Below are 11005 nucleotides of genomic sequence, written 5' to 3' on the forward strand. Positions count from 1 at the left end.
TGGTATAAATTACACTAAAACACGCAAAATTCAAACATGTTAAAGTGACAAAAATGAGAAAATATTTTTCCAACATTTTTAAACAGTCGTTAATTTGATTTTCGAAATGAAAATTCTCTCTTTCATTCCCAAACCAACTGCTGTGACCGAGGCTTAATCGGTCGTAAACAATCACAGCAGTTCCAAAGTTCAGTTATTCCCACTGACCCAACAGTGGCCGGATGGTTTCACTCTGCACGAGCAGAACCGGGGGTCAACGACATGGCGCTGAAAGGATTAAAGGTGATCGAGTTCGTCGGGCTGGCCCCGGGACCGTTCTGTGGCATGCTGCTGGCCGACTTTGGCGCCACCGTTACGCGGATTGACATGGTACCGTGTGTGACTCCGCCACAACACATACACACAGATCTCATAATAAAGCAACCTCTTCAAACGCTCTCCTTCCACAGAACCCACGTAACTCGCTGGACGTACTGCAGGGCGGCAAGCGGTCGCTCGCCCTAAACCTGAAGCAACCGAAAGCGATCAACGTGGTCCGTTCGCTGTGCCGCAGTTCGGACGTGCTGATTGAACCGTTCCGTCCGGGTGTGATGGAAAAGTTCGGTCTCGGACCGACCGTCCTACTATCGGACAATCCACGGCTCGTATACGCGCGGCTGACGGGGTTCGGCCAGACAGGCACCCATGCGGCCCGTGCTGGCCACGACCTAAACTATGTTGCCCTTTCGGGGGTGCTGTCGATGCTGGGAAGGAAAGAGAATAAACCAACAGCACCGATTAATCTGCTGGCGGACTTTGCCGGCGGTGGGCTGATGTGTGCGTTCGGCATTTTGGCGGCACTCGTCGAGCGGCACCACTCGGGCAAGGGGCAGATAGTGGATCACGCGATGGTGGAAGGGGCGGCGTACGTTGGCAGCTGGCTGTACCGTTCGCAGAGCTTGCCCGTTTGGGGTAAGGCGCGCGGCGAGAACATTCTCGACGGTGGAGCCCACTTCTACGACACGTACGAAACGAAGGACGGTAAATTCGTGTCCGTTGGAGCTATTGAGAACAAATTTTACCGGTTGCTGCTGGAGGGACTTGGGCTGGATCCGGATTTGCCACAGTTTGAGGAGGAGGAGCAGAGACGGCAACTGTTCGAGACCACGTTCCGGACGAAAACGCGTGACGAGTGGATGGAAATCTTCAACGGCAAGGATGCGTGCGTCTTTCCCGTGCTAACGCCGGACGAGGTGGAAACTTATAAGCACAATCGCGAGCGGAACGTGTTCGTTGACTACCGGCAGTCGGAGAGCGATGTGCTGGTGCCCACGCCAGCACCGAAGCTAAGCCGTACGCCAGCCCGCTCCGGTGCGACTGCGGTGGAACGGGGCGAGCTGGAAATGGCGGAAGAAATACTGGGCGAAATCGGCATCGATCGAGAGGAACTGGTTAAATTGTACGAAGACGACATTCTACTGCTTTCCAACAGACCAAAGATGTGATACAGAGCGGATTGTTAGTTGTGGCCATTTGAATTATTATTTTTGGAAGGATTTTTTTGACTAGGGATGTTTAATGAAGGTTTTAAAAAAATAACAACAACCGCATAACGACCTTCTCATTCAACTTCCAGGCGAGAAACGCTTTACAACGCTCGACTTGTTGATAGAATTTTGTTCAAACAGCTCGCTGCTGCTTTACGCAGGTCAGGATAATCATCTAAAAATCCCTTTTCTATTGTCTCGTGCAGCAAATCACGTATCGTAACTACATCAAACCGGATGTGCTGCTTCCCGAGTACGTAGCCATCAATCTGCTTCACCTGCCCAACATCCTTGCCAAGGCTGGCCAAACGCTTATCACAGACGTACAGTACGATGGCCAAGAAATCGGCATAATCCATCCCGAAGCTGGCCTTCAGCATCACCTGACAGTGCTCGTCAAAGTTGTCCATATCGCGACAATCGTCAATCTCGCGCCGAACATCCGCCAGCGCACCACGAAGATTACTCCAGATCGTCGCCACGTTGCAGCCATTGAACCAATTATGGTTGACCGAGATGGCATCCTCCACATTCGTCACCTGATGGTACCATCCGGTTGGTACGAATATCGCCTCACCCGCTCCTTGCTCGATCGTGAAGAACGTAACACCGGCATCCCGAAGCGTCTGTTCCGTAACGCTAAAGGGCAGGTTGTGTAGGCTGTTCAGTAGCTTTTGCTCCTCTCCGGGTGATAGCAAGTACCAGCGCTTGCGGCCAAATATGTTCACCGACCAGCTGTACGAACCGAACACATCCGCGTGGAATGCCGTCCACGTGCCCTTCGGGCCAATGTACACGAACCGGTAGTCGTCAGCCGCTTGCTCGACGAGATATTCGTTCAACCAGTCGGACGCAAACAGGGACGGTGTGCGGTAGAACTCATACCCGGGACATTCGCTCCGGAGGTGCCAATCTTTGAGGTAGTATCGGTTGCGGTTCGACTCCGTATCATCGTTCTCCCATGACTGAAGGAAATCGTACAGTGGTAGCTCAAGCTTCTCGTGCGAATTGTAATGCTGCCTTCCACAATCGGCCACCGGGACGGGAACGTTCGCTAGCTTTTGTTTCAGGTACGGTACGTTTAGTTTCGGTGGCACCACCGACCGGTCGATCCAGCGCCGGAAGCACTCCCAGTCGTTTGCAATTCCTTCCACCACAACGGCACGGTTTGGTTGCATAAAGTTCCGGAAAAATTGATCGTACGAAAGGTGGGACAGCTGGACACGCTCGATTTTTGCCGGAAGAACGCTAGGAGTAGCTGCGACGGTCGTGTCGGAACTGATTTCAATCTTTTCCATTCAGATTTGTCGGTTACGAACGAAAAATATGGGATTTGTTTACTAAAAAAGAGCAATGGAAAATAACTGCGCGCCTGCTGCGGTGCGAATCACAACAAAGCACAGTGGGAACTGAAAGGTCATGAGATTTGGTGTCATTCAGCATAAAATAAGAATTATTTTGAAATCGAGAGTGTAGAAATTACAAATCAGAAAAATTTGAAAAATACAGAAATTGACACTTTTTAATGACCATTTAAAAAGCTCGAACAAAGTCTTAAAACCCAGATAAAAAAGCAAATTTGTGTCCCTAACTTAGTTACATGGCCACCACTGTAGAAGTGTCGTTGGCTCCACTGACATTCGAGGCGAACAAATTTGACAACATTGGGGGGAAAACACCAGAAACGAAACAAATTCCTCCAAAACCACCCCTACGCTTACAACGTAACTTCGAGACGGGTACAAAAATTGCACTAGCAGACAAATTCCCAATTCCAATAGGAATCAAACGTGCAAGATGCTGGTAAGATTCCTTACCAGCGCTCGCGTCCAGTCGTCGTCTTCGTTGTGTGTACTTTTGTTCCTTGTGTTTTCGTGAAGAAGCAGTAAACGCAGTACTGCGACGTGTGAAGAGTAGAGTTCCGTGTACGTATCCCCGTCCCCCGTCCCCGTGCGTATCCCATTAACGTTATGGAAGCGAAGCAAGATCATTCCGCTGCGCCAGTGAAGGAGCTGCTCCAGTGCACCATCGATGGCTGCCAGCAAATTTACCCCTCCGAGGGGTACTGCAGTGTGCACACGAAAAAGCACGACCTCAGCCTGAACCTGCAGATGCCCCAGAAGGGCGCGGGCGGGGGACTGTTTGCGGACCAAACGCCAACCCCGACGCGATTGATCGGCAAGTGCGAGGAGGTCGGACTGTTCGAGGACCTGCAGAAGGTGAACCCGTTCGACGAGACGTTCCGGCGGGCGGTCGAATCGGGCGCTAGCAGCGTTTCCTCCCTCACCGACGACAAGTCGCCGCCTACCTTTCCACTGATCCCCCTGACAACCGCACCCTTTCTTCGCGCGGTGGAGGGCGAAACCTTACACACGCCACACATATTCCCGAGTGGGATCGAGCGATCCTCTCTGCTTGAGGGGGCCGCCAACGTGGGGGCTAGTGAGAATGTTACCATCGCATCCAAGCAACCGAGGGTGAAAGCTAGAGCGAGCAGAGCATCCCCTCGTGGCAAACAGCAGCAAGAGCAAGCAACTACCACCACCACCACTACCAACATCACTACGAGTTCCTTGCCCTCCACCTCCTCGACCGCCATTAGCCAAGCTCCGAAAAAGACCCCGGTAAAGCGTAAAACACCGGCCCCAGTGGTGGACATACTACCGAAACCGGCACCACCCATCGACATCGCATCGATTCCGGTGATTATCATTCCGTCCGATCCGTCGGACCCAACTCTGCCCGCCGAAGGGACGGTGCTGGTGAAGGAGAAGCTGAAGGAACATTTGGCGAAGGTGCGCGAAACGGGCCCGGTGCCGAAGGCAAGCGCGCCGGTCAGCAAACGACAAAAGCGCACGGAAGAAAAACCGGTCACGGCCAGCAAAACTGAGGCAAAATCGAACGATGGTACAGGTTCGCCGGGCGAGCAGGAAAATATAAAACAGAAACGATGGAAGGAGGCCGCCAAGCGCTACCGGTAAGTGGGGGTAACCCGGGTTCGAATGTTGCTTTATGATACTTATTGCTTTGGCTTTCATTGCAGAGTGCGCGTCAAGAAATCTCAGGATCAGCTGCTGCAGCGTAACATTGATCTGGAGGAGGAAAACCTTCGCCTGCGTACGCAGCTGACCGAGCTGAGAACCGCACACCGGAGCTGTAACGTAACGCGCGCTCAAAATGCAGCGAAACAGGCCCAGCTTACATCACAAGCCGCTGCTACAATCGGCCGGGTTGAAAGTGTGCAGCAGGAAGCGAACTCAATGCTGCTGAACACGGTCGAGCAGTCGCAGCAACTGCACCTGTTGCAGCAGCAGCAGCAGGTGCAGCAGCAGGTGCAGCAGCAACTGCAGCTACAGATACAACAGCAGCCAGAACCGATGTCCATCCCCCAGCAACGATTGATAACATCGCACATCATCGATAGTAACTCGTTTAACCGTATGCCGATATTTATTGTGATGGGATCGGGAGCCGCACCGCAAACGGTCGTACCTGTCGTGCCGGAATTTGAATCCGGAATTTGTGCCTTAGAGGAAGGGAACGGGTAACAGATCAGGTTGCTAGTGATATTGTATTTTTGTTTTTATTTTCTTTGCATTTCATTTCCCTGTTGTGCACGTCCTACCTGGTAGGTTTGTTATGAACATTAGTAATAATCAATGTGCAAAGCTTGCGGGCCCTTCTGTCCTTAATGTGTCAGCTTAGCGTACGATAAGTAGCACCTAGTGTTTCCTTCAAAAGACGAACAAAAAGTGATTCTTCTAAGGATTAAGGAGTTTCGGTACCTCAGTGCTTAATAAATTGCTCAAAAAGTGCAACATACACATGGTGGTAGCCATTCTGTATGATTGAATTATGAACCGAAAGTAAATATGCACCAAACACTAACGTTTATTAACTACAGCAAACAACAGGCTTACAACATTGCCTTTAATTTACTCTCTTTCTCTCTGGGAGAGTTTGTAAAAAAAGAGAGATTTTTAAAAACGTGTAACGCATGCGCGATCCCATCCACCCATGCTAGAGCACACACGTGTAGCATGAGAATCGGCCGGAAAATGGGTTAGTTGTGAATTTGCTACTGAGCCGTGAAGTTGAGCATGTGCATTCTGCTGTGAACATTACAGAAAATTATACGAAAATCGCACTCCGTGCTGTCTTAGATAAGAAAGAGAAGTGCTTTTTATGTTTAAAAATTAGAATTTAGAACAAACCATACTTACGGCATCAATTGTCGCACGTTTCGCTGCCTTCGGAAGCTTTGTTACGTCTCGCAGCACGGAGTTTGAGCTACTATCGTGGCACTATCGCACACACACTTGTAAGGTGAGTGAACATGGGTTTATTTATGCGTTCAGCCCCTCGTTCGATAGGTGCACTTACCTGGCGTATGGCCGCAACCGGTTGCTGACCATTACCTCAAGGGAAAGGAATGCTTTTGTATCGGTTTGCCAAACGCCAATCTTCACTTTTCGTCGATCAACAATTGTAAACGACCCCTAGTTGCCTCTGGTTCTTGCCTCTAGGCCATCGTTTCTATCTTTCCCACAACAACTTCCATCTTCCCGGGAAAGATGTAAACACAGAGACTCACTATCCCTCCCCCTTCCTAGTACCTTTGGCCGTGTGCACTTTGTATCGATGTTTGGTCCGTTTCAATGCCTGCCTTGATCTCTGACGGACGCAAACAACATCGTTTCACACACACCGCACAGGAGGCAATGCAAAATCGCCAGCCACTCTTTCGCCACCGGGCGCGCGCTACGCTCGCTTTTATGCGCAACATCCGATATAAACAGTGATCGAGTTTAATGATGTGTTTATAGTAGCGATCACGTTATTCCAGCGCCATTCGCAACGGCCCCAACGGCTGGCAAATTAAGTTGGCAAAATAAGTGTACACACACTGGGGTACCGTACGCGCGAGGACAAACGGATAAAGCTCAATGTAAATCCCCCCCCGGTACAGTCAGCATTGCTTACAGGTTTCATCGCGTGACAGGCGCCACAACGCCCCGAAAGGGCGTCCGATAGTGTCCGATGAAAACAGCAATTTTCTGTTTTAAAACAAGCCGGCCTCCGAAAACCTTGAACCAGTTTTTGTTTTATTCCTACTCTCTGTGTGTGTGTGTCGGTAGTGTCGTAAAATACCGCCAGCAGAGAAGTGTCACCCAGGAAGAGTTATGAGTTTGGGACGATCGCGTGGCGGTGTGTGCTGGTGGAAAAGCCGCATGGGAAGGAGTGGCATGCCACAGAATGTGTGAATGTGCTTTAAATGCTTGGACAGTTTCCCTTCACATCGTCACATTCCAGCACAACGAACTGGGTTTCTCGTTACTGCTGTTTCGCAATCACGCATTCTTGAAAGATGGCGGCTACTTCCTTTAGCCCTTAGTGGCCATTAAAAAACATCTTTTTTTTTAATGTTCTCTTTTTGATTGGCATCCAAACACTCCCCGCGGTATAGCGTGAACCGCAAAAGGAACGGACGGCATGGATGCGACCGTTGCGCTGTTTCGTGTCGACATTCCTGCCGTCGAAGTATTATTTATAGGCACGGGTGTGTACGGTGCCAGGTCGGCCAACAGGCCAACATCATCATCATCATTACCCTCCGCACACTGATTGATGAGATCCAAATGGCCGGAAAATGTATGGAAATGGCATGTACCAGCACGGGCCCGCGGAAAGTCACGTACGTGTAGCATGCATAGAGGATAGTTTCGCGCCTTTACGAGGCATGAAATGAGCTGTGAACGCTTTGGCACCGTTTGAGTGGGGTTTCGAGGCGCAAAAAAAGGAAAAACCCAAACCGACCGACACAGATTGATTGAACGAAGCTTGTTTCTCCCATTTCTTTTCCCCCCGTTTTAGGTTGCACCCGACAAACACAAAAACCATGACCGTCGAGCGGATCGACACGTTCTACGATCTGGACACGATCTACAGCACGATCGAGCGGATGCTGCTGCTCATACGCCAGCTGTCCGGGGTGTCCCGGTTGGGCGAGAACGGACGCTCGCTTTCCTTCGAGCTGCAGTGGAGCAATGCGATCGATGAGCGCAAGTATCAGATCGAGGAGCTGCGCAGCTCCGTCCAGTACCTGTTCGCTCAGTTCCGCAAGATCTACCTGGTCAACAAGGACCTGTACGCGCAGCTAAACAAACGCGGTGGCCGTGTGTTTGAGCTGGACAAGCAGATTGAGGCACAGGGGGACAGCAAGTGCCTATACTTTCTAGCCGATGCGATCAAGTACGAGCCGGCGCTGCTCGCGATGCAGCGTGTGCTCGATCGTACGATGCGCGAGATACGCATCTTCCGCAATCAGCGCAACCAGCACAAGCTGGAACTGTGCATTGGTCACATACGGTCCGAAAACTACGACAAGGTGTACGATGAGTACTGCTCGTTTGAGAACGGGCTGCAGCAGCTACCGTCCATCATCGAGCCGGTGTTCGAGCGCGACATGAAGAATCTGCTCAAGGTGTTGCTCTTTCTCACCGGCTACCGCAAGCAGAACAAACCAAACTCGGCCGAAACGTTCGTCGCGGGGTGCGAGTATTTGCTGGCACAGCTAAAACAATCGCACGAACTGCTGGAGCATCCGCTCTGTCTGCTGCTGTACGGGTTTGTGGTGGATTCGCTCCAGGAACAGCCGGAACTGTCGCTAGCGTCGCGGCTGAAGGACGTGTTTCGCGAGCGGCTGGAGTGTGTCCGGTCGGAGCTGCTCGATTGCATCCAGCGAACGGTACGGCTCATCCAAACGGCCCCACAGCGGGCCGCTCCGCTGGCGAAGCTGTTTCACCATCTCGCGGAGGAGCTGCTGATCGAGCTGCTCAAGCGTGCGTACGAAGGTGAGGTACGCAATTTGCACAACATTCTGCAGTTTGTGGCTCATCTGTCGTGCATCGATCACGACATCATCGCGTATCGTGTGCTGTACGCCCAGATGGAGCATTACGATCATCTGTTTCAGCCGGAAATATTTCTGCTAGCCTATCGCATCAAGCAGACGGCGCTGGGGGCCGGTTTTCCCACCGCAAGTCTGCGTGGGGATCTGGAGCGCCTTAAAACCAGCCTACCGCCCGTCGTGGTCACGATCCTGTGGAGTACGGTCACCATATCGCGGCACGAGTCACGCATTCTCCTGAAATTCAGCGGCATCGGCAAGGACGTTGGCTTTTCGCGCTACATTGCCGACAAGAATCGGGTCGAGTTTGAACCACTGGAGGATGGTAACTGTTTCCGGCTGAGGGCGTGCACGGTGGGAGGCTATCTGGGCGAGAGCGGCACCGGCCGGCCGATGGTTGCGGGCAAGTCGGAAAGTCTTTCGAATGCAAAGTTTCGCTGGCGATTGATACCGGTCGAGGGTTGCGAGTACTTTCGGGTGCAGAACTATGCCAGCGGCGCGTTTCTGTACTCCCAGATACCGTGCGAGTCCGAGACGGAGTATGATTTCTACAACAGCCAGGAGGTGTTGCAGCTGGCGGGCAGCGAGCGATCGCTTACCGCGCAAAACAGCTACTGGAAGGTGGGAGAATATTCGCGCAGTTCGTCGCGCAGCAGCAGCAGTGGCAGTGGCAGTGCGGGAGAGAACGAGTGTCGTATATTGTAGGAGCACAAAAAGGGGCAACGTACACATCCATTTGGTTTGCCCATAAGCCGGCTAATGACATGGCGAGCCGGTCGGCGGTCCCGGCGGCTAAGTGCTAATGATGCCGCACGGTGCGTGCACCATCACGCGCATTGTACGCAAGGCAGCAAAAACCAGATGCAGCTGAGTAAATAGAGTGGAAAGGCGGTGGTGGCCGTTCCATTTGCAGGATGCGATTGTTATTTCTGCTCCCCTTGCTGGCTTGCCCACCCTACCCCTTCAACGTGGTGCTGTAACGCAACGGCCGGAATTATTCCATTGCGGCAGTGAATAAGGACCATAAATAACCCATCCTCATTCATGGAGCATATGGTCCGGCGCAAAGAAGGGGTACGGCCGTTTGTTTTGATTGTAGCACCAGTTAATCGAGACCGGGCGTGAATGAATCAGACACTCGGGGCGTGTACAGCAGACTGTGGACTGTGGCTCGATCTCTAAATATTCCTACGCATATTCCCCGGCCCTGCACGGAGCTATGCTCCGAATGGTCCAAATTTATACCTGATTCCGCAACCGGAAACAACAAAGAACGAAGAAGCGAGCCCTTGAAACGTTTTTGTTGATGTTTTAAACCAACAATTTGGGACAGCGCGTCCCCCGGAACGTGATCCTCTCTGATACGTAGTGCTATATTTTAAGAATGACGAAAGAAAAATCATCCCGCGTTGTTTGGCGCAGCGCACGAATGGAGTTGGACCAGCAGGGTGGATTAACTTTGGTGGCGCAGCATTGTTTACGTTTCACACTGTGGTGTGTTTGATCTTGTGTGGTGGGTGGTGAAGCTGCCGAAAACAATGACGCTGCGCCAGGATTGTCCATTACTCATCTCGCTGGTAGCGGAGAGACGGAGAGACTGCCCTGACCCAGTCATGTCGCCATGATTGTAAGATACGTAATGCATGATAGATGAAAGGAATATGAAGCGAAAGTGTAGCGCTGTTTGAAGTATTTTTATGATGTAAATAAATATAATTTTATAACTGAACATAAAATTATTCGAAATTAAGTTAAATTGTTTGATTGAGAAACACCAGGCGTCTCCATGAAGTTGATGTTTTTATGAATATACACGAAAAATAAACATATTTGCTTGTCTTTCTGTTTGAAATTCAGAGAAGAATTTGTTAATTGAATTTGTTGAGTTTGAATGCTGTATTTCTGTTAGTTTTTTAATTAAAAAATAGATATTTCCTCCACAGTGCGTCGAGGCGTCGTCGTCTTTACGCTATCGTCAGCTAGATGGCGCTAATTACAATTTCAAACTTTCCTCTCAACATACAGCTTTCTAGCGTTTCCGTTTATTTTTTTCGTGGAAATTGACCGGTTTCACTTTGCACCATCCACCCACACAACAATCCCTTCGTTTAAGCCCCCCCCCACCTTTATGAATTCCCGTAACGTAAACAGAAGGCCCGCCAACGTTTACACTAAAATTGCGCCGACCGGATTTACGTGCATTTCGATTAAAACTGATTTACGATCACTTACCTGCGGCAGCCTTCGAACGCGGTGCGGACGGTGAGGTGGGAATTATATATTTTGGTTTTCGCTACCGCTGCCTTTTACTCTACCCGGTTGCGTGTATTCACTGCGCCTGGATGAGATTACCGGGCGGACTGATTTATGGCCAAACTGTGCTAGAATCATGTGCACTCGTCAATCACTCCATTCGAAGTAGCGATATTTTTTCTTTTACAATGTTATTGATGAGTTTTGACGAAAGATGGCTTCATTTGCGGGATTTCGTTAAACAGTAACAGGATCGCTGGAAGTAGAACGCAGTTTAAAATAATTAAGTAAAGTTTATTATTATTATTTGAATTTT

At 50.6% G+C, this 11005-nt stretch overlaps 4 protein-coding genes across 8 annotated transcripts; 3 read left to right on the forward strand and 1 right to left on the reverse strand.

The window, feature by feature from the left end:
* Window positions 1-147: 147 nt before the first annotated feature.
* LOC120899789 (alpha-methylacyl-CoA racemase) lies at window positions 148-1589 on the forward strand. The gene is made up of 2 exons (XM_040306005.1): window positions 148-369; window positions 450-1589. Exons 1-2 carry the CDS (start codon window positions 262-264, stop codon window positions 1482-1484), a joined length of 1143 nt encoding a protein of 380 aa, XP_040161939.1. The 5' UTR covers window positions 148-261; the 3' UTR covers window positions 1485-1589.
* Window positions 1590-1602: 13 nt separating this feature from the next.
* Window positions 1603-6302, reverse strand: LOC120899787 (2-oxoglutarate and iron-dependent oxygenase JMJD4 homolog). 5 transcript variants are annotated; one of them, XM_040306004.1, is made up of 3 exons: window positions 5910-6175; window positions 5750-5844; window positions 1603-2935 (listed from the first exon to the last, which is right to left on the reverse strand). In XM_040306004.1, the coding sequence occupies exon 3, from the start codon at window positions 2822-2824 to the stop codon at window positions 1628-1630; it is 1197 nt and encodes a 398-aa protein (XP_040161938.1). In that variant the 5' UTR covers window positions 2825-2935; window positions 5750-5844; window positions 5910-6175; the 3' UTR covers window positions 1603-1627. The 5 variants fall into 5 exon arrangements, 2 of the variants coding, with proteins under 2 accessions (XP_040161938.1, XP_040161937.1); XM_040306003.1 differs by having other exon boundaries at window positions 5750-6175; XR_005739099.1 differs by lacking the exon at window positions 1603-2935 and adding an exon at window positions 5408-5635 and having other exon boundaries at window positions 5750-6302.
* LOC120899786 (cyclic AMP-dependent transcription factor ATF-2) lies at window positions 2903-5348 on the forward strand. The gene is made up of 2 exons (XM_040306002.1): window positions 2903-4503; window positions 4570-5348. The coding sequence occupies exons 1-2, from the start codon at window positions 3497-3499 to the stop codon at window positions 5072-5074; spliced, it is 1512 nt and encodes a 503-aa protein (XP_040161936.1). The 5' UTR covers window positions 2903-3496; the 3' UTR covers window positions 5075-5348.
* On the forward strand, window positions 5662-10159 carry LOC120899785. The gene is made up of 2 exons (XM_040306001.1): window positions 5662-5852; window positions 7401-10159. The coding sequence occupies exon 2, from the start codon at window positions 7426-7428 to the stop codon at window positions 9139-9141; it is 1716 nt and encodes a 571-aa protein (XP_040161935.1). The 5' UTR covers window positions 5662-5852; window positions 7401-7425; the 3' UTR covers window positions 9142-10159.
* Window positions 10160-11005: the final 846 nt, after the last annotated feature.

The sequence above is a fragment of the Anopheles arabiensis genome, chromosome 3 (genome assembly GCF_016920715.1).
Source record: "Anopheles arabiensis isolate DONGOLA chromosome 3, AaraD3, whole genome shotgun sequence".
NCBI lineage: Eukaryota > Metazoa > Arthropoda > Insecta > Diptera > Culicidae > Anopheles > Anopheles arabiensis.